Source organism: Apus apus, chromosome 8, assembly GCF_020740795.1.
Source record: "Apus apus isolate bApuApu2 chromosome 8, bApuApu2.pri.cur, whole genome shotgun sequence".
Lineage (NCBI taxonomy): Eukaryota > Metazoa > Chordata > Aves > Apodiformes > Apodidae > Apus > Apus apus.
This window is the reverse complement of record NC_067289.1, coordinates 19,355,108-19,377,806: the sequence shown is the minus strand read 5'-3', so window position 1 is coordinate 19,377,806 and position 22,699 is coordinate 19,355,108. Positions and strand designations below refer to the sequence as shown.

General features: G+C 44.7%; 2 protein-coding genes across 5 annotated transcripts in view; one reads left to right on the top strand and one right to left on the bottom strand.

Moving 5' to 3' along the window:
* Positions 1 to 869: 869 nt before the first annotated feature.
* ZMAT3 (zinc finger matrin-type 3) lies at positions 870 to 17,572 on the bottom strand. 3 transcript variants are annotated; one of them, XM_051626387.1, is made up of 6 exons: positions 17,159 to 17,572; positions 11,111 to 11,436; positions 9,407 to 9,526; positions 7,462 to 7,628; positions 7,250 to 7,350; positions 870 to 6,255 (listed from the first exon to the last, which is right to left on the bottom strand). In XM_051626387.1, exons 2-6 carry the CDS (start codon positions 11,378 to 11,380, stop codon positions 6,044 to 6,046), a joined length of 870 nt encoding a protein of 289 aa, XP_051482347.1. In that variant the 5' UTR covers positions 11,381 to 11,436; positions 17,159 to 17,572; the 3' UTR covers positions 870 to 6,043. The 3 variants fall into 3 exon arrangements, with proteins under 3 accessions (XP_051482347.1, XP_051482346.1, XP_051482348.1); XM_051626386.1 differs by lacking the exon at positions 17,159 to 17,572 and adding an exon at positions 15,346 to 15,445; XM_051626388.1 differs by lacking the exon at positions 17,159 to 17,572 and adding an exon at positions 12,779 to 12,797.
* Positions 17,573 to 17,664: 92 nt separating this feature from the next.
* The window catches only part of PIK3CA (phosphatidylinositol-4,5-bisphosphate 3-kinase catalytic subunit alpha), a 43,388-nt gene continuing 38,353 nt past the window's right edge, over positions 17,665 to 22,699 (top strand). For both annotated transcript variants that reach the window (XR_007890171.1, XM_051626193.1), the window contains exon 1: positions 17,665 to 17,896. The gene's annotated coding sequence lies outside the window, so the exon portion shown is untranslated. The remainder of the gene's footprint in view (positions 17,897 to 22,699) is intronic.

The window sequence follows — 22,699 nt, the reverse complement described above, 5'->3', positions numbered from 1 at the left end:
ATTGTTAGCACAGAAGAAGTCACCTACGCACTTAGGCAGCTTCCAGCCCAACAAAACAGAAAATCAGACTAATTCCAGCCCCGTGTCACTATTCCCAATGCCTGGAGGACAGGGGAGTGCAGGGACACATCTCTGTTCAGAGTTGCTCATACACTCAGAGCTGTGCCTCAGTGGCAGCCACACACCCTGGATGTCTTTTGTGTGCCACCAGGATACTGCCCCTGAGGTCAGCGGCTCACTGCACTAACAGCATGGCTGCTGCACCAAGTGAGGGCAATGTTCTTCTCTCACCCAAGTTGAATCCATCCAAGCCCAGATTTTCTCTGCTTCAAGGATCCAGTTCAGAATGTCCTTTCTCTTTAGAAAGTCATTTATGCCGCATAAGCATACGCTCTTCTGGAGTCCTCCAGTAATGAAAGAGGGAAAGAGCACACTGGCAAAAAATGTGCAAATGTAAGTACTGGGCTCAGCTTGTTCCCACCTTTGTACAGTTTGAGTTGAAAGTCAGTCTGTGGTTCAGCCTGGGGCTGTTCCAGGGCCTGTGATGTCTACTCAAGAGAAAAGCACAGACAGAATCAACCATTCCCATACCTTCTGGTTCCCATCCTGTCAGATGCTGAGTGCTCCCAACGTTTCCTGAAGCTCAGAGGGAGAACTCAGTTGGCTTTCAATAATAGTTAATAATAAGAAAGTAATAATACTTTCAAGTACACTGACCCCACTCTAGAGTAACAAATGGCCCATACTCCTTTATCAGTGTATAAAAACGTATTACTCATGTAGTGGCACTCAGTACTAGGCTAAAATCAATTCAGTCATGCATAGTCTAGCCATATCACAAGCAGTAGCAATTCCAAACACTAAGGCTGTACAATGATAAGAGCAAGATTATTTATTATATTCCCTCACAGGGGTCAGTACCATATAAAGAAAATAAGGACAAATGTACAAAACCAACCTGACAAGAAGGCTCTAGATGAAACACGTTCAAAGCACTTGCAAATGATGTTGCTGGACAAATGCAGAAGGAAATTAAATCAAGTAACTTTTCCCCTGAAAAACAGACCGAAGAACTGATTTTATATTTTTTAAAAATATACAGTCCTGCCTTTATCTGCAGATACTTCAAATAAAAAAATGAAATAAAATTGTAACTTTGATACATTTTTTAAAGGAAAGATTCCCAAAACTACTGTTTGACCACATTTATTTGAAAGTAGATTTGATTTTCACTTCCAACTTTATGCAGATGGCAAAGAAGTCAGCCCAGCTCAAAGCAATAGGATCTTAGCCACTAACTTTCAATGAACTAGGTTCGTACTTCTCCCATTTTCTATCAAAACTTTGGCAACCATGGCATTTGTTTTTCCATAATCAGCAACAGATGACCATCTCATCCAGAGCATCCTTGTATATATGGATTTAAAAAAACCTAACAACAAAACCAAAAGAAAAAACACATATATGGGAAAACATCAGCAGTATTAAATTCCTGAAGGGTTTCAAGGCTTGCTCCTACTCAATTAAAGTCAACGTACTTCAAACAATTTTATCTGGAGCAGGACCAAATCTGTACAGAACCAGATACACATTCCTCAAAAAGCAAAACCTTAAGAGTTGTTGTAACCAAAACATAGGAGTCAAAGACAAATTTTAGCACTGTACCTTGCCTGGCCCTAGCCAACATACTTAGCTAGGCTATTTAATTTACTCCTGATTTGGGCAAGATTCCCATTGGTTACAGTGAGAGTGTTACCTCAGTAACCTAGCTAAAGGACATCATGCACTAGTAAGCTAAAATATCTATCTGTGCTCATGGCAATAGCTTTCCCTTCTAATTCCCTATAATGGGCATCTAGAAAAGGAAAAGAGAAGAAGCTGTACAGGAAAAAAAATAAAATCTGCATTTTACTACTTTGATGACCATCCTAAGAAACTCCACAGAAGTTTTCAGGCTTCCTTTTGATGTGCATGAAGAAAGCAAAAAGTCAAAACCAGACCAATGTTACGCAAGATTATAACACATTTACTCAGTGCAGAATGCAAAATAACAGCTAATGCTTCATACAAACTAAAGAGTAGCACTTTCATATTCCTCACAAATACATGAATTCCACATAGCTTACTTCCTTGCCTTAAAATAAATGCTTAAATGTAGAATGAACTTTGTGTGTCTAAAAGTATCATTAGGAGTTACCAAAGGAACCATTGCAGGAAAGAAAAAAACAACACCAACTCCAAAACAAACCAGAAATTGACATTTAGGAGCAAGCTGCAAGGAAATCCCCATTTTGATTGGCTAGAAAAGAAACAAAGAAGATGCACTGCTTGGATTTGGGGTTTGTAGTTGTTGTATTGGGGTGAGGTGGTTTATTTTTCTTTTTTTTTTTTTGCATCAAGGGAAAGAAAACAATACATAGGTTGGAAGGAAAACATTTTCACAAATACAATAAATACCTGTTCTGATTCAAAAGCAAAGTGCGATGTAGAGTTTTCTATTTAAACCAAAACAACCTACAGAATAATGCCTTAAATATTAACAAATCAATTAGTGGTCAGCACAGTAAAATAAATATGAATACACTGAGTTATATTTTGTTTCTAGCAGCAAAGGTCATTAAACTACTGGCCAATGTGACAGCGTCACAGAAGTCCTGTTTCTTAGGTTTGGTACTTTGTTTAACACAAGAAAAAGATTCAGTGGGTCTGGAAAATGGTACTACAGGTGTACAGTATTCTCCCCAGCCCATATATGTCAAATAGGGTTTGGCCAGGATGTGTTTTCAATATGTTTTGAATACTGATTTACAGAACAGCTCTCATCAAAAAAAAAACAAAACAACCCAACAAACCCTAGATCCACCCAGTTTCTCATGGTGACAAATATGATTTTGGATTGGCCTGAACCCTAGTATTAGTGAGGCAGGGTGTTTTGTCTTTGCAGTCAATAATTTTCTATGCTGGAGGGAGAGTGGGGAGATCACAAACCATTAAGCAATGCTAAAGAGGGAGAGGTGAGCTTTGGTCACTTGTAGGGAAGCGCCACAACAGAGCACTAGGACAAAGCGATGTCTCAGCTGCTTCTCCCAGCAAACATCTTTCCTCCCATGTAGGAAACCAGTCCTACTCTTGTTGCTCGAGTCCACTGTCTGCTGTATACCTGCTATATAACCCACTGCTTTGAAATTCTCTGGATGATGTCACTTGTACTTCCTTGAACAACATAAAGCAGCTACAGGCCTCTCTGCTCAGGGCAGACTCGAGCCATTCCTCAAAACCAGACTCAGCCCCACGCAGAAAGGAGCCTGCAGGAACAGCCCCTGCACCTCCCTTGCACACCCTCCTGAACACACAGGCATGCTGTGGCACCTTGGAACCAGCTTGTACCAGGAGGTAACAGCACTTGGAGCAAACAGTTTTGGTACCTCCAGCAGTTGCTGGAAATGCCACATGAGGAACAGATTGCTGGGCTGGGAGCAGGAGCAGCAACCAAAGCAAAGTTGTGAACAGTTGCTTTTTGGGACACATGAAAGCAGACAAAGATGCTTTCTTGGTCCTAGCAATAAGCTAGATAACATCAGTATCTACAACTCATCCAGCTCTTATTTTTACAAAGTGTTGTTTTGCTGCTACTAATTGCAGCCTGTGGGAAACGCCATGCTTTAATTTACAGCAGGAGAGATGTTTAACCATAATGCAGGGATCCCTCTGGTGAGACACACTATGGAAAGGCTCATCCAGCTCCCTCTGTGCCCGCACAGTGGTGTCAGACTAGCAAAACAAAAGATAGAAAAAAAACAGAGCCCTTCTTTGACTGCCAAAGATGAGGGGAAAAGGCTGACAAGATTTTTTGCAAGGGGAATGTTCTTCAAGGCAACACAGGGTGAGCCAGGGCCAGGAAAACAGAAGAAACAGACTCACAGGCTGTCAAAACTGTTCAACTGGTGCATTGCAACCTGGGCACCTGTTCTCCTACCTTCTAAAGTACTCCAGTGCACAAACCCTATTTAATTGGGCTTTGCACAAAGGAGAGGAGGGAATCCCATTCAAGAGGATGGCCACTGCTCTGCCTGTATCTGCAGAATAAGAATCAGGACAGAATGATATAGTGGGTTCCTTTCAACTACTGTGCAAGAGCTCACCTTGTCTGGATTTAGGAAGGCTGTGCTAAGGTTGCATGGCTATCTGATTCTCAGGTAGCTTAAGATAACAATACTTGGCTTCTGAGGAGCAGCCAAGTGCAACAAACCTTTTTGTGGTGGACAAGAAAGATGAAAAAAAACTGCCTGGATTTTGTTTACTCATTTTTCATTTTTTAAGGCAAGCAGAAAATACTTCTGGAATGCAAGAGGCAGGATCAGAATGACAAAAAGAGGAGGTGGAGGAGCTACCTTCAACTTTATGCACTAGGTAAAATTTAACCCTGTTAAAATAGTACTGAAACCACTGGAGCTGCATCTAATTCAACTTACTGCCTGAAGAGGAGCAAGACAAGCTATGATGCTTCCTTGACTCCCCATCTGCACCTGCCACTGAAGCCAATGAAGCTCTACCAGTGTACAGCTGTAGCAGCACAGTGGTGAGTTAGGTCCAACAGGGGTTACCTACAGGTGCTGGGCTTAGCACTAGCACAAACAGTTTAGAAACACTGTCAGCTGGATTCCTATCACAGCTCCTCACATCTACTGAAATGAGTGGAAAAATAAATGTCAGCCCTGCTCCTTCCTGCTGCTGTTAAGGAAAATCAAAACAGACACACACCCTTTGGGTTTGTCTACACTTATCAAGTTGCTTAACAAGTTTCATTAATACTTCTTCATGGCTAAAAAGCTGTTACTCAAGCCATTAACCCTGACATTTAATTCCTACCTAACTTTGGATTGTTGATGGTCCCTAGAACAGTGAAGTTCACACCAAGGAACAGAATTAAAACCCATTCTGAGATGGGAAAAGAAAGAGGGGAAAAAAAATGAATCCAATATTGATAACTCTAGTCCAAAGGAGCATTTCATCTCTCCTCTACAACTCATTGGGTTTTGCGTAGGACATGGAATCAGGATATAGAGGTACCTGCTCCTCAAGGCCCAGGCAGCCCTACTCTCCCAGAGCAATAGAGCTGCAGGCCAGAGACCAACATTTGCTCTCTCCTACATTAGTGTGCAAGGAAATTACCACTGTAAGTTCCTTTCAACCTAATTCTCAACCCTAGCCAGTCTAAGGTAGAATCAGAGCAGAGCACATCTCATCTGAGCAGGTTTGCTTTCCGATTCACTTAATTAAGCCACTGAGATGAGCTACACCCATGGTGCCTCAAAGTGCCCAGCCAACAACACTGAGAATCTTTTTTCATTGTTAACTGGTATAAGAAACTATTTCTGGATGTGGCTAATCAGCTGATATCCAATGTCAGATCTTCAGAATGAAATTTGCATCACAGAGGATGTGGCAAGAGGCATGACCCTCCAAGGAGGAAAGGTATGCACAGCCTTTCTACAGGGATGTGGAAAGAACTTACTCTGAGCTGTAATGGAGGCCAAAGCAGCAATTTGTTGTGGACAAGTAGACCACCTAATTCACACATTCACAGGCCCCATTCTTGCCCCTTCTTTACAAGCTGCCCAGAGATTCAGTCTGGTGCAGGGAGGCATTCTGGAGCACTGCTCTGGGGTGTGCAAAGAGGGGCGTGGGCTTTGCACAAGGTCCACCTGTGTAGTAGAACCACAGAAGTTCCCAGCACTTCTTGGACTTTGCATATTCATGCAGAAGGCTGGGGAGAAGACATTTAAGTCCTCCTCCACCACTCAATACAATGAAGAGCCTTAGATAATTAGCAAACAAACACCAAAAACACTTCATGTCCCGCACAGCATCATCCTGCCAACTATGACAGAAAAAAAATCTAACCATACCAGTAAGTTTGCAGGTGTTACATGTATAGCTCGAGAGCATACTCCTATCAAATGGAGCACAAAGCAGGGCATGTGGCAAACAGCAGGCGAGAGACAAGCTGCTCTATTTGCAAACTACTACCAAGGGTGGTGCGTCATTGTACGTAGCCTAGGTTCTCCATCTCGTTCCTGTACCGCTGCTCCGACACCTTGCTTTTGTGCTGCTTGCTTTCTAAGTGCTGTCTGAACTCCATCTCCTCGCTGGCTCCAGCGTTGCACATGGAGCAGTAGAACTGGCCACTGGGGGTGACACACATGGCCAGATCCCGAGGAATCCTCTGGCGCGAGCGGGGATTGAAGTAGGGACCTGAGGAGACAACAGAAAAACTTGTTTAATCTATAAGAAAGGAAAGCTAGAGGCAGCTCAGCAAGAACTTCTAAACCCAGCCAAATTTTATAAAAAAAGCAGTCCAAGACTAGCTTCTTGAAACAATTAATCTAAACCTTATTGACTTCTCTACTGAGAACCAGGGGTGCAGCACATAGGGGAGCAGTACTTGCTGGTATTTTATAAAGTAGCAGAGTGGGCTTAGTGTCCTGGTCTTATCAAGAATCAACAGAGAGTTGAAAATTAGGAGTCTAACCATTTAACTGATGAGTCAAGTTTTTTGGTTTTTCCCTTAACCCTCTAATTACAGAATTAGAACAGTCTTTTGATTAGAATAAGCTGCCTCAGTTTAAAATTTTCAGAAAATTGTATTTAAAAGAATTTTTAAAGATTCATCTTTTCCACATTGACAGTAGTTAGAATCACACAATTAAACCAAACTTCATCAGGAATCAGGGTTTCAGCTAATATGTGCTCATAACAACTTAAAATTAAAAAGAGAAACAGATGCTGTACTGGACACTATAAAAACAATTTAAATCATAGTAAAGAGTATCTAACACCTGAGGATAGACTCTACTCTAGGAACAGATGGTCATAGAGGGAGGCTAACTCACACATTCTGGTCATGGGAGTGGAAGTACAGGTTGATGTGCTACAGTAGGAGTCAAAGCACCTGGCTGCTTGCCAAGAAAATAAAGCAGGAAAATTGTCACCACTTAGAGCAGCCTTAGAGACAGGCAGATGGCAAATGAAGTTACAAACTGAGAAACCGAACTAACAAGCAGGCTGACAAAACAAAGCAACTTTAGCAGCTGGGAAAAAAACATGCAGAAATGAAAGATCAGCAGAGTTAGGACCAGCTTCTTTCACAACCTGTCTGCTAAAACAGGCCTCAGAAAGAGAAGAAAAACAAGCTTGTTTATTATTCATTATTATTCCAACTATAGAACAGATGCAAGCTCACAGTTACCTGTGTTGTTTTGAACTGTATACATATTTCTTCTGTTCTGCATCATTTTGTATTCATTCCCTTCTTTCCTTGCCCTCCGTTTGCCTAGTTCTGATGCATCCCTAAAGATTAAACAAATACGAACAGCTGCAATTCAGAGTTTTCTGAGAAAAAGACTGCCAGAGACACTGCCACATGCTTTCAGCCCGAGCATGAAGTTGAACAATACCTACGAGAATGAGTTATTCTGTGCTTCTGCAAGACGCAGCCGTTTGGCATGATTTTTCCCTTGGTAGTGAGCCTGTGCCACAGCTGGAGAACTAAAGGAGGCATCACAAAGCTTGCAGTAATCATTCTCTGTGGCCAAAATCACTCGGCCACCTGGTTTACTGGATCCCATCTAGCAGCAAAGGGAGAGACAGCATGTGAAACACAAGAAGGTTAAATCGTTGAAATATCTGAATCACAAGGACTGAGACCAGTATCATCTCCACCAGGCAACAAGAGAGCTGGAATTAGAGCATATGGATTAGGACACTCTCAAACACTCCCCACACTGTTCTTACAGGAACTTCATTTTCCCTGCCCCAGCCTCCAGGAGAATCTGCAAATTCCTCAAGACCTAGGCAAATCCCTGGCCTCAGATGGAGAGGAAAGCAACCTGAATAAACACCTTGTACCTCTGCAATAGCTCCAGAGGTTTGTTTTCTTCACAGTAATGATTTAACTCCTCTACCGACTGCTTGGAGCTGATGAACAGTGACTTTCACACTGCAGAAGACCCACCAAAAGGTAAAGGTTGCTCCCATATCCTATTTACATGAGTATTTAATCTCTCCACAGTACCCTGTCTCTACACAGCTCCCTGACCACTCTAGAAGATTTTTTAAAAGCCACCAATATCAGAGCTGCCAAATCTCCTGTCCTTAGCCTTTAGGTAGGAGGACACCTGGATCAAGACCTCAGAGGAAGGACCCAGCATCACATGAGCAGTTCCTGCCATATAAAGGATACTCTCCCTGTCAGGCCAGACCACACAGTGCTCAGAGCAGCAACCATGTCTCCTCACTGTGTATCATCCATAGAAAAGAGCTTTGAAACCAGTGCAGCAGCAGGGATTCACACAGCCACGTCACTGCAGCATTTGCCAAGTTGAGTTTCTTTCACATCTCTTTTGGTACTGTTCAAGCTTACAGACACACACACACACTTCTGACTTGTATGTTACAACATGAATCCTCACAAGGCCCCAGAGTGATCTTCTTGTTGCCATGGGCCATTTCTCCTTTAAAAAAAATGCTTCAGATACCCTAGCAGGTACAGCACCCACGTCCCACTGCCTAGGACTGTATCCCAGGCCCCCTCGATTCAGTTTCATGAGCCACAAAGTCATTTTACATGGGACCGAGTCTCCCTCTGCTGGCTTCGACAGCAGGTATAACAATCTGCCGTTCACAGAGAACACTCCTGGCTTTCATACAGACAACCAGAGGCTTTTGCTTTTTGGAAATGACAGACACAGCTTCGATCCCTGCAGCCCTGCTGTGGTTCCCTGCACAGTCACATGCAAAAGCCAGGTTAGCTGTTATGTCCCCACGACAATAAGAAGTGATGAATTCTAGAAGAAAGGAAGAATCATCTCTTTTGCTTCTAATACGGCTGAGACAGAATTAATCCAGATCACTAAGGGAACCATCCGTTCACCCTACACACTGCAAAAGGCACAAAAGAGGAATTAGGTAACAGCCCTGGGCAATGGGTGTAGGAGCACCTAAGCACTTTTTCCATGTAGGCTTTCCTCACACAATGGAGGGAATGATTCTGCAGGGTGGATGCCACACCCTCATGTTCAAATCCAGCTCCAACAATGCTGTTTTATACCTGCCCTTAAACAACCATAATCAGCAGCTCATCAGACTTACCTAGGAATCAAAATATTTGCCATACAGAAATAGAACATTTCAAGTCCAATATTCTGCTGCAAGGGCAGATCAATATCTGCATCTTCAAAGGAAAGCAAACAGCTGCCAACAGGCCATGGGCACCATCCTATGCCATCACAAGGAAAATTCTTTCCCAACTCCTGCAGTAATCCTCAAAGCATGAGATCTAGTTATCCTCACTGGGGGGTTAGGTGACAAGTAGGCAGCATGATCTCGTCACCTGCCTATGCCTTACCTGAGCTGGAAGGGAGACAACCTGAGGTGGGGCAGGCTCAACCGAATTACTCATTCTGGCAGGTGCTGGACAGCTATTGGCAGCATAGTAATTTCGGAGTTTCTTACTGTGGTTTTTACCCTGGAAAGAGAACCCAGATTAATCACTGTCCTAGTAACAGTATCTTACATTGGAGAAAAAAAAAAAAGGAAAAAAGAAAAAAAGAAAAAAAAAAAAGGATCCAGGGACCTAAATGAGAAAGTGGCCATGAATGAAGATGGTGTCTCAGGTAAAGGAGCTGTCACTCAGAAAATAACAGCTCTGAACTGCAGATGCTGGCATCCCCTTTTCTTCAAAATGCTCCTTATCTAGAACAATTTGGTCTCATTTTCAACCAATTTTCTCAAATCAGTAAGGTTACAATTAGTACGTCAACATGCTTCCACTTCACTTAAAACCAGTATTTTGTATTTTAAATGTAAAACATTTACTGCTTTGCACAGTTTCTTGATAAGCCTGAACACACACGCACCCTCCTTCATGAGACTGCAAGTATTAGTTACAACATGAGATTGAATGCAAAAAACCTCTTTAAAAACATACCCTATAGTTCCTTTCTGTTCTGAAAACTAGACAAAGCTACATAAAACTATGCATATGCAGTGTGGATATATAGTAAGGCATATGCATAAATTCAAGTTATCCACTATAAATGCACTTCTGTCCTCTCACGGCAGAAATACTGCAAAAATCAAATGCTGAAGTGTAACACTAACTCAACCTACCCCTTCACTGGCAGGATGCCACTTTTTCAGGGCCAACAGCAAATCTGAGATCTGCGTTTGGTGTCCTGAGGGCATAAACAGTCAACCTTTTGGATTCACTGGTGGAGAAAGTCACTATCTCCACATCTCACATGAATATAGCACTGGGCAGAAAGGGTACTGGTAAAATGGGGTAATGTAAGACTATGACATATTCAATCTCTCAGCAAAAAAGGGTATGTAAATAGTCCCCAACCTATTTCAGGCAAGTCAACCAGATCAGCTTGAAAAAAACTAATTTGGTTTGAGCCAACCCTGCTGATGAGAGCATTTGCATAAATGGCCTCACCAGATCAGTGGTGTATGTAATCCCAAAAAGGAGACAGTGATAAGCACATGGCAATAGCCCTCTTTCCTAGTGGCATAGCTGGATGCAGCAGAAAACATCTGTCCAGGTCTTACAAATTTAGGTATGTGGAATCAGAAGTTCAATTTTATTGGAAGAGTGTAAAAGGTGAAAAATAGGCCAGATGAAACAAAGGAAAAATCACAACTGTCTCCTTTTTCACCCATGCTATCTTGGTACTACTTCTCTGTCCCTGTGCACAAAGATTTTGCAAAAAGCCTCAGTGGTGACACTGGAAATGAAAGCACTGCAGCACGTCTGGACAACCAGCAAATTCAGGCAGGGTGAAGATATGTCTACAGAGCCATTTCAGTCCATTAGTTGATACAGAGGTAGCTCCAGATGAACTAACTTCACGGCTGCTGCTGGTGTGCAGCCACTTCAACACAGCATTCCAAACCCCCTTGAGAAGCTGTTAGTCCTTGTGTGTCAGCCCACACTTGGCTCTGTGCTACCACAGCAACACACTGGCAGTGCACACACTGGCACAGGAATGTCTACATAAGCTGCAGAAGCAGCAGCCCTGAAATCTGTGCCTCCTGCTACTCTCCTCACCTGGTAATGAGCCTGGGCTTGTTGTGCCGAGTTCAGAGTGACATTGCAAAGCTTACAGCACAGAGGCTTACATAGTTCCTCCAACATAGGGTCCTGCTCCACCACCTTTGCAAGCTCTTCTTCTTGTGTGTTATGAAAGGAAGGCCCCAGTCCGAGAGATTTTGGTGGGGACAGTGGTGAGCTGGCTCTTGGCCTTGTAGCCACTGACATAGGAAGAGATGAAGGCTTCTCAGGATGAGGAAGAAGTCCTGCTTGCTGTAGAAGAATCATTGGCCAGGAAGACTGTGGGCATGCTACTTCTGAAGGATGAGGAGTCTTCTTCAGATCTAGACCAGAGAGAGACAAATGCTGAAATAACCAGCACTCACAGGAACATCAACAATCCAGCGGACAGCTCCTGTAATGTCACTGTCTGTACTTTATGCCTTTTCACAATGCCAAGCAGGATACAGTCAGTTCCTAACACTTGACTCTACAGGAACACCAGCACCTCAGACAACCAGACCCAGGTTAAAAGACAGGCATGTAGGAAGCAGATTGAAGTCTGAACTGTAGTACCCTAGGGCACCTCCTGCACAGGTGAAGATTACTAGCCACCCATAGTACCAGACTGACAGCATGCACACCCCAGTGCTCCATGAGCATGAGAAGATGAGACACACAACCTGCACGGCACATCAGCTGTGTTAATGGGAACAGGAGGGATACAACCATTAACCACATCCTCTTTTGGCAGCCTAAGGACAAGCTCACACTCCAAGGCCTAAACAAATATTACAATGTATTACTGCCACTGATGATTTAAGAAGAACCTAAAAATTTCAAAGCAGATTTATCTGATATAGGTAGATATAAAATACAGGCAGTCACATGCATCCCTCAAATACTCAAAAAGACCTGAGGAAAGATATTCTACAGTTAACATTTTAAGTAACTCAACAAAAGCAGAAGATTGTGAATCAACCTGAGCACACCCTTGTTGTACACAGCTCCCAAGGACTCTCTTCCATGGTCTTGTTGAATGACCTTGAGCTATTTCTCCTATTCCCTTTACTAACTAACTAAAACCTTTGCAACATTTAAAGCTGTATCTTCTGCAAAATGGAGAGCTCATCCGACATTAACCTCTATTTAATTATTTCTCAGTTAATTCAATTCTTAGAACTAACCCTACTTTTCCAACAAGGGGTTCTGAGAGGCTTATTTAATTAAAGTTTATAAATCACATCTAAAGCCTGGATGAACACTCCTGGAAGAACGCATAGCAGTGATATTATGAATCAAGGCTCAGCTACTTTTGTTAATGTCTTATTAGCTTCTTATCATAACAAATCCTGTTCACTGCTACACTGGGATCCAGAGAAGCATTATCTTGGCCTTTGCAGATCACTTCCAGCTGGGGCTGCATTGGTAGCAACCATGCTTCTGCTATGGGCTTTATTTGTTTGTTCAAGCAAATAACGAGCCACATCTACATATTGCAAAAATAACACTTCTGGAAAATTAAGGAAAGGTACTCTAAATGCCACCTCAGACCTTTGTTCCTGAGTGGCTTTTGAAAATAGAATTTGATTTCAAAGTAATTTAGGACCCTGAAGAAGCAGAGAGCATTTATCTGGGATAACTTCTGGGATTTACAATCTGCTAAAATTAGCAGGTGATAAATACCTTGCTACATTCAAGTGCTGAAAAATCCCAGTTGATGCCTGCAGTTTTAGGTACTGTAGTGCCTTTGAAAGTCAGGCTCCAGAGAGGTCTAGTTCTATTAGCAAAAACAAAACAATAATTAAAAAAAAAATAAATAAGAAGATCAGTGAGACTGAAGCATTTCTGTGCTTCAGTGAGACAAGATTTCTGTAATGTTTACATCTACAAATAATTGTAGATTGGAGGCAGTTTAGTTCTTACTAGTAACTAAAGGTAAAGAAAAAAGACATGGAAAACAAACAAACAAACAAAAAATGAGCACTCACTGCTTGTGGACAAGCTTTTAAGACTGTAATAGAGACACCAGGATTTTTTATGTTTTTCAATAGCCCTCCACCACCAAGGCCCTGAGAAATTCCAGGAGAGCTATACCTAACATGAAGTAACCATAAAAACAAAAATCAAAACCACCATCGTGAAAACTAACCAGAACAAGATTAAATGGAATCCACCATAAAGAAGGGAGTCAGGACTCAGGAATGGGGTGGTGAAAGTCATCTATCAGCAATGTAAATGCTGTAGTGTTAACTAACTTCTCTCCAACACACAACATATGCTTTCCTGGTTATGCAGAACTATGGAAAAAGATTTTGTTATTTTAGTTTCATAGACAGTCTAATTGATTTTTGTGGGGCTACTGCTACTAATGGAAGAAGTTCATATTCATGATGGTTAAATATACCGCAGGTCTATCAAGGTAGTTTGGATCAATTATGTGAGCAGGTAAGCACGCCATCCAGTTTCAAAGTTTTATTACACCAACACAATGTGCCTCCTACCTTAAAATGGGAGTAAGTTACAAGTAAATACTCCACAGAGTAATATAAAGAGATCTACAGTAAATGGCAATCAAGATCCATCTGCTTAATTTTGTTTGAGTGTTTGTCGCATCAAGTCTTCTATAATCAACTGTCCCATATGACACGGGATTTGTCATATACAAGACAGGACACAGGGCTTACAGGATCTGCATCCACGGGGAAAAAGGTATAACATGACATTCTTAGAAAATTTGTCATTGTGAGGTTATTTACTGTTTCTCAAAGTAAACAGTAGTCTGAAGATAAAATTAAGGCTGCATGGGCAATTTTGAAATTAGAACAACTTGACCTGGTGTATACAACTCCGATTTTCTCCTAGTGGTCATCTTTCATTATTGAAATTGCAAAAATTTAGTTGGTTTTATTTCTTACAGATGCTATTTAAAAGAAAAAAAAAATTTAAAAATCACTCAATTTCTCCTTGCCTACATTTCCCTTTAACCCTCCACTGCTGTTGGCTACAGATACCCCTCCAGAAGATGGTAACAGGACATCTTTGACTCCACCTTTCCCTTCACATGAGAAGCTGCAGAAACAGCAAAGGAATGAGAAACTTCCATCACCAAGGACAGCTGAGGCAGGATTAGGACCAGCAGCTCTTCAGGGTGAGCCCAGGAGATACTCTGCTTCAAGACAGCATCTCTCAGATCCCAACCATGCCTCCCACACGCCGTACAGGGAACAATACACTTCTACTCTGTGCCAGTTGTTGTCAGGTGGGTGCAAGGGAGACAGGCGTGCAGCCCTCACTGCTTTCAGGTTGGGGCATCCCAAGGGCAGCACTGCAGGAGAAGACCCAGCCTCCAAGCCCTGAGTAACACAGCCTGGTAGTACCTAGGTCTTGCTAGTGGCACAGGTAACATGGGAACAACCTCCCCAGCTGCCAGCAGCACAGTTCTGGGGAAAAAAAACTGGTCTGGCTTTACAATGGGGCATGTACACAATGTGACCTTCCTTGGCCATAAATGTAAGCCCCAGTGAGTCACCTGTATGCTGTGTGTTCCCCCCAGAATTAGCTTTTAAAAGCAGCCAAAACAACTAATAACAGCTGATGGAAATCTATACAAATGATGAACCAGATGTGGGCTTGATGTTAGCTTTTTTTCCAAGACAGGAAGCATATTTCTTCTCAAGTCCACTTGTATCTCAACACACTGACATCACTTAACCTAACTTTACCAAAAAGTTTACCTTTGGCCATAGACTAGGCCTACAGAACTTCATCCTGAAGACAGCACATCAAGACAAACATGCATCACACACACCTCTACCTTAGGGCACAGGGCCCACTAACCCCCTCACGATGAGGATATGTACTTAGCAACCCAGAAGCAGAGGGCATTCAGCATCTCCTACGTCAACGAGCTATCAAGCCACAGCGTAAACCCTGACATCCCAGCAGACATTTCTGAAAAGTTGCCTGCCTTGCAGTCCTGATGATGGAGTCTAAGGGAATTAAATATATATAGAGATAGATATAAATAAATAAAAGCCCCGGCAACCTGAGCAAGAACTCGAGGCGTCAGCACTCCATGCTGGCAACGCAGAAATAAAACTAGCGCAAAGGAGAGGAAATACCGACGCCCGCGCCCCCGAAGCGGCTCAAGCACGGCAGGAACACGGCGAGCCGCTCGGTAACACCGCTCAGCCCCCAGCCCTGCCGCCGCCCGCCGCCCCCGCCGAGCCCAGGGCCCGGCCAGCACCTACCGCGCGGGCTGCGAGCGGCGGCCCCGGCCCCGCGGCGCCTCCGGCCGCTGCCCCCGCACAAGCGCTGCCGAGGCCGCGGGAGGGCCGGGGCCGGCGGGGCGGGCAGCACCGGCACCAGCTGCAGGAAGTGACCGCAGCGCGGCGGGGCGGGGCGGGGCTGGCGGGGCGGGCCGAGGCGCGCACGGGCGGCGTCGCGCTTCCGGGCCCCGGCGGGGTCCGAGCGCGTTCCGTGCCGGCCTCGTTCCGTGCCGGGCGCTGCGCTGGCGGCCCGGCAGCTCTCGGTGTCACCTGGCACCGGGGGCTTTTCGCTGCGCTGTGACCCTGGCACACCGCCGGACACTTCCATGTTCCCCTCCACAGTCCCAGCCAGCTCCTCAGACCCGGCTTCTTTTGAAATAATCTCACAGGAACACGCACGCGTTGAAACACGCTTTTTTTTTTTGGCTTTACAGGCTAAAATGGGGTTGAAAAGTTGCTCCACGTATTTAACGGCTCGATTTAATCCCGAGCTGTGACTTTGCACAAGGTTATTTAATCTCTTTTTGCCCTGGTACTTTGTGTTGGGCAGCAGAAACTGCAGCTAACCTGAATTTGTACATCTGAACATCACCAGCCAGTGCACGTTCCTCCAACCCACCTCTGATGGCAGCGCAGGCCTCGCCTTGACAGCTGGGCCACCCTGTTTCAAAGCATTAAGAGTTCCTGTTTATTTTCTCCCATTTCACTGGAACAACAAAGCACTGAAGGGTTGCTACAAGCTGGAACCATCACCGGTGGAGATCTCTTCCAGTACTTGAAGAGCTTCAGGGAAGCTGGGGAGGGACTTTTAGCAAGGCCATGTAGTGGTAGGAGGAGGGACAACAGTTTTAAGCTGAAAGAGGGTACATTTAGATGAGATATTAGGAAGAAATTCTTTAGCGGTGAGACACTCAAACAGGTTGCCCGGAGAAGCTGTGGAAGCCCCATCCCTGGAAGTGTTCAAGGGCAGGTTGGATGGGGCCCTGAGCATCCTGATCTAGTGGGAGATGTCCAGCCAGGGGGGTTTGATCTAGTTGATCCAACCTGTCCATGCAGGGGGGTTGGATCTAGATGATCTTTAAGTCCTTTCCAACCCAAACCATTCTACCATCCTATGACTCTGTGTGATTCTGTGTTTGCTGGGGTACGTTTTACAGTGGCCTGCAAGGCTGGTGCCTTTGCTCACAACTTGGCTCCTAAACTCGCTTATGCCATCTCTCCTGGTGAAAGGATAAATATCCCTTGAAAACAGAATGATTAATCAAGATACCTGACTGATTAATCACCCAGGTTATCCCTGCACCCTCCCTCCTGTCATCACCTCAGTAGGATCCTCACTGTTGCATCTCGGCTCTCACAAAGATAAGCCAAGCCCAGCATTCCTACTGCAGACCCGAAACACCAGGAAGCACACATTTAAAATGCTTCAGAATAATGGAATAATAAAATCGTTTTGGCTGGAAAAGCCCTTTAACGACACCCGTTAACCCGGCGCTGCCGAGCCCCGCGCCGAACCTGCCCCGGCACACCTGCGCGTCTCCCCAGCACCTGCGGGGATGGTGGCGACTCCACCGCTCCCCTCGGCAGCCTCTTCCAGGGCCTGGAAACCCTCTCGTTTCAACCTAAACTTCCCCTGGCACAACTCGAGGCCGTTTCTTGTCCTCTCACTTGTCACCTGGGAGAAGAACCTCCCTGCAGGGGGTCACAGAGAGCGGCAGCGCGTCCCCGCACGCTCCTTTCCCACAAAGAAGCCCAAGCTCTCTCTCTCTGCTCTCCCATTTCTACGGGCATTCACCTGCGCGCCCGCCCTTGTTGCAACAGAACACCAGAGTCACGCACAGTGACCTCAGCCCAGCGGCAGCTCCGATGTTGAAGAGAATCCGAGGCGTGATCCAGCGGGGCAGGGGGCAGGAGCGCGCTGGACTCGGCCACTCGCGCCCTCCCGTGCCTGGCGCCGGGCGCAGCGCCGCGGTCCTGGCGTTACAACAGTGAACGGGACAGAAAACTCGCCTCCAGCCGGGTCACTTCCCGGGCCCCGGTGCTACGATCCTGCGGTCCCGGCAGCTCCGGCCACGGGGAGGGCGGAGGTCTCGGCGCAGGGCCCCGCCGCGCCAGGGGGCAGCAGGGGAGCGCGGCGGCCGCGGGGCACCGGAGGGCGCGGACGGGGGAGGCCGGAGCGGAGCGGAGCCGGAGCGGCCGCCTCACCGCGCGGTGGCGGCAACCGACCCGCCGCGCTGCCCGTCCCCGCCGTCCCCTCCGCTTCCGGCGGGCGGCGCCATCCCCATCCGGGGTCAGGGCCCCGCTCCCTTCCTGTTATTGCCCGTGCGGGCGGTGTCTCTGCGGGAGCGGTGCGGGGGCTGCGGCGCCGCTTCCGCCAGCGCCCAGCGGGACGCTCACCCGCCCGGGGCTGTCGCCGTGGCTGCGGGGCGGATCGAGGGCCTGCGAGCTCTGCGGGGCGCGGCCCGGCCCGGCCCAGCCCTGCCCTGCCCGTCGGGGCGGCGGCTGCGGGCCGGCAGGGAGGCCGCGCTGTGCGGTGAGTGCGGCGGGGGTCGGTGCTGCCCTCCGGCAGCGCGCTCTGGGCGGCCCGCCGCGGTGTCGGGGCTTCCCGGCGCTCCGGCTGGGCGGGGGCGGAGGGGAGCTCCGGGCTGCGGGGCGTCCTGCGGGGCTTGGGCAGCCGGAGGGGGAAGCGGGACCCTGGGGCCGGCGGGGAGGCGGCCCGGAGCCCGTCTGCGCCCTCCCGGAGCAGCGCTGGGAGAGCTCCCCGCCTGCTCCGCCACAGCCCGGGATTTGGGGTCACCCTTCCTAGGGACGTGCCTTGGAGGAGGAAAACCGTAGCGGGTTGTTGTTGCTTTCGAGGGTGGCTCCCCCCCTCCCCGCCCCCGAAGTATTCCTGTTTTTTATAAATGTGTCTCGGCGGTTGGTGGGATGGAGGGAGTGTTGGCTGGTTCCCGGCGCCGGGAGCAGCCTCTGCCGGCCGGGAGCGTGAGGCTCCCGCTCCTGCAGCCTCCTTGCAGGAGCCGTGCCACATCTCTGCTGCTCGTAAGGACGCCTTTCTGGTGTCACGCCATCTAGAAGTACGTTTTTATTTACGTTAAATATGAAACTGCTATGTCTTCCCAGGGTTTGTGTGTTCTTTGGTAGACTGGATGTTGACAAACTTTGAACAAATTGATACAAACTGCATGTTTTGTTTTTCTTTGGGGCTTTGTTGCTGTTTAGATATTCCTGAAGTTACTAAGGTATCAGGCCTCTTACTGTTGTGTTTCTCTGTTGTTTTTTTTTCCTCTGTAACTCTTCTCTTGTTGACTTTAAAAGCATGATTGAACAGAGGTTGCTTTATAAACACTGCATAGTCAGAACAAGCACAGGGAAAGTGTATGTTTTGAAGTAGAGGGTATAGACTGTAAAGCTTTGTTTGAGTTAAGTCTGCGGTTGTGAGCGTTCTACAGCAAACTTGTAAAGGAGAAAACTAGTTTCTGACTCTGGACTTTGTAGTACTTAACAGAAGAAAGCTGGTCTCTGATCTGGTAGTTACTCATGCTTTGAGCTATAGCAGGCTTTCAAATTCATCACAGTAGATAAAGTCAGAAACTTCCCCATAATTATCTGAAACATTCTTGAATTTATTCAGAGTTAATTTATAGAGATGTTTTCATGCTTGTTGCTTCCATGCTGCAGTTCTGTAATGCAGTGTAATAATCAAAGTCCACCTCCTGTGTGTAAACATCATTAGTTCCTAGGAATATTCCAGTAGTCAGGATGATGGGATTTAATGGTTTCTCTACTGTGGGGAACTGACTAGATAAACTGTTCTGAAATAAAGCCCCATGGGAACTCCAGTTTCACAACAAGTAACTTTATTCTCAAAAAAATTAAATAGACAAGCTTTTCCAGAGTGCTCAGTTATTTGGAAGCGTATTTTAGCCAATGTAATCACGTAGACAAACCACACATCAGCCAAGCTCATAGTGTTTACAGAGGAATTAACGAAACCATGCAATTCTTTATGCCATCTGTGAAATACTCTGTTTTTTCTTTAAGACAATAAAGAAGGCCTCAGAGCTGCTGTTGAAGTTTGGCTGGAGCAGATGCGCTTCATTTCTTAGGTGTTAACTTGATGCCAGTCTTAGCAACCTGGAGAGAATGCTTTGTGTTTTTTTCAGAGCACACTGAGCCCAGCATACAGATCCTTACCAAGGTGCTTTAGTTCTTTGGCTGCTTCAAGTTGTCATTCTGTGTTAATAGGAAATCTGGTTTTGCTCCTTGTTGCAGTTTACTTGCATGAAAAGTGAAACTGAGAGGGTTGTGTTTTTCTGGAGTATTCTTTGGTAAAAAAAAAAAAAATAGGTGTAGCCTAGCTGTTTGCAAAGCAATTGTGCTTTATTGGAAGTAATAAAACAGTTCAATACTTAGGTAACTGTTTCTCTGACAACCAGTCTATACTTGCTTTCTGGAAGCAAACAGGGGAATAGTTATCCTAGGTTAACTCACTTTTTCAAAGTTGATGGAAGCTGTAGAATATGAATTCTTACTGCAAGCTTTTATGCTTCGTGCTGTCTCTCACAAGACCAAGTAGATCATAAGAGGCTTCCAGTTATCGCAAGAAAATAGCATCCTTAGAAGTTGTTACTGGCTAAGGAATCTAGTAAATCTCTCAGTTGATGAAAAATGTGGCGTATGTGCTTTTTCTCTGTGTGTGATTGAGTTGGAGAGGGAGCATTGTGAATTGGCTAACTGAAGAAACAGACTTGTGGTTGTTGTTTATGCTAAGGTAGTGTTTGGTTGGGTTTTTCTGCAGCTTTTTGTGCTTTACATTCCATGTTTGTTGGAGTTTTGTCTCATCCTTTTTACAAGGCAAACATCCAGCTGCTCCAAATGATGCTGCCTGTCTGAAACTGTAACTATGACTAGAAGAGGCCACAAAAATACTTATACTAAAACTGGATGGGAATTTTCTTTTGCCTTTTAAGTTGAATGTGTCATGGCAAAGAATTCTGTTACAAGTTTCTCTTTGTAGTGTCCTAATCCAAGTGTGAGCAGGGGAGAGAGATAATGGATTTATTTCTCTAGATATTTATTTGGAAACCAAACACATCTGAGTTCTTTTGAGTACCACGTTGGTCCAGATAAATTCGGTTGGAAGGAACCTCTGGAGGTTATTCTATAAAACTATTTCTGAATGGTTAATGGAGTGTTAAATGAACCAGAAAAAAATGCTCTGAAATATTAACTGTTGTTTTTGTTGATTTTTTTTTTTTTTTTTTCTGCAGCACTGCTCTAGTTTTAACTATAAGAACAAAACAAAAAACAGGCAAGATAACCCAATGCCAAAAAGTCCAACTGGGGGTTAGAGGGAATTAGTGTTTGAAAAAAAAAAGGCATTTTCATAAATTTTGTGAGTTAACTTGTGGTCAAGGGGAAATGCAGCAGACAGAGTAGGGTTTATGTAATTCTGGATCTGTCTTCTCAGTCTAAGCAGTACTTAATGGTTTTGCAGCCAGTATGTTGTATTATTGTATATAGCTTGCACTTTAATTATAGAAGAGCATTTTTTCTAGTTAATTCTATGTGCAGATCTTGTGGAAGGCCATTTAAGAAGCCTGTGTATTTCAAACAAGAAATGAGAGGGACAGGGGGCATCATCACTCGTTCTCTGTTAAAAGTGTTCTTAAAGCCAGTAAAGCAGGGAAGAAAGGCACTGAGCAGGCATAACTGCACAAGTCCACCCGCTGGGAATATTTGGAGTCTGGTTTTGAAAAACTGCTCAATGTCTGAACTCCAGAAATATAAAAACAGAATTCAAATAAACCAGCTTACCTCAATGAAATGGAAGGGTAGAGAGTGATGGAATACTGATGAAGAAGCTTTTGCCTCTCTGGTGTGTTGCTCACTTGCAGCAGTAGAAGTAAATGAATGCTTGGGTCAAACACAGAACTTAAGGTTCAGTGATCTCTTGTTTCATGCCCCATTGCTTTTTACTCCTAGGATGTTAGATATACTTCAAAGAGATTGTTTCTTAGCTTGCGCTTGGTGTTGTTTTTTTTGTCTACCCGTTAACACTTTCCTTAAATTAACTTACCTAAATGGATTTCATGTAAGAAAAGTTTGGCAGTTTTGCTTACAGCTTCTGATTAAAGAAATGCTTGCAGATGTAGCTTTTGAGGATTATGAACCACAAAGCCTATTTGTCGAATACAGGAGACTTAGTGAGTTGACTAAGACTTACTGTAAAGTTTTCTGAAATATTAAGTCAGCTGAGTCACCATATTGGCTGTACATTATGACCCTCTTCTTCGGCAAAGAAATGGAGAGAAAAATCCCTTGGGTGTTTTCTTTTAAAGTCCAAACAGAAAAGAAAGAAAACTGGAAAGCTGCCTGCTAGATTGTACAACACATCAAAAAAACTTATCTGTCACTGAGACTTAACTGGTTTTGTTATTCCCATACTAATTAGTCAGTTTTTTGCCAATACTTATTGTGGCAGTTCGTGGTGATGAATGACTCTTGCCCAGTGTGTTCCAAGACTGTTCCTGATTTTTAACTCTTGTTGTTATTTTGGTCATGGTCCTTCCAGAAGTGTGGATTTTCTGCTGAGGTTGCATTTGTTGCCTTGGAAAAGTGTCCTAAACTATCAGCTCTCTAGCTGTGGTTCCTTTCAGAGGGCGCTAAATCTGTGAGCAAAAAAAAGTTGCTTCTTGTTGCAACCTTGTTCCTTCTTATGGCTATTAGCAGTCAATGAAGAAACAAGTTCTTGAACATCCTCAAAATGCATGGAACCTTGAATGTAACTAAAAAGAAAATATTCAAGATTCAGCATTTCATCTCGGACTAATCAAGCATAAGTAGAAATACCTGCCTCTCCTGTGATCTGAATCTAACAAAATAAAATTTTCTGTGCTTTGGGGCTTTGACATCTAATATACTAGAAAAGTTACGAGACCAATCTCTGGAAAGATGTAGACAAACTAACCACTTGAAAATGCAAGCACAAAAAATTAAGAATGAGCAAAGACTGGTGTACTGGGCAAGCAGAGCAGAGAGGAATTGTTACTTTCTCAAACTCAACAAATATGCTTTGTGTAATGAGGTAATTTATTACCCTACTTGGGTGCTTGTGCTGTTAAGTTACTTTTCCTGAAGAAGGGAAAAGACAAACTCGACTCCTGACTACAGACATACTTGAAAAGATTAAAGTTAGTAGTGCTAACATAAGGAGAAGTTTCTAGATAGAGCTAGCTTCCTTTGGGAAAAGGGAAGTAAAAACTTCCATTCCAAATAATACTCTAAAATATGCTGCTTGTGGTTATGAAAATGCTTAGATTATAAACATTCCACT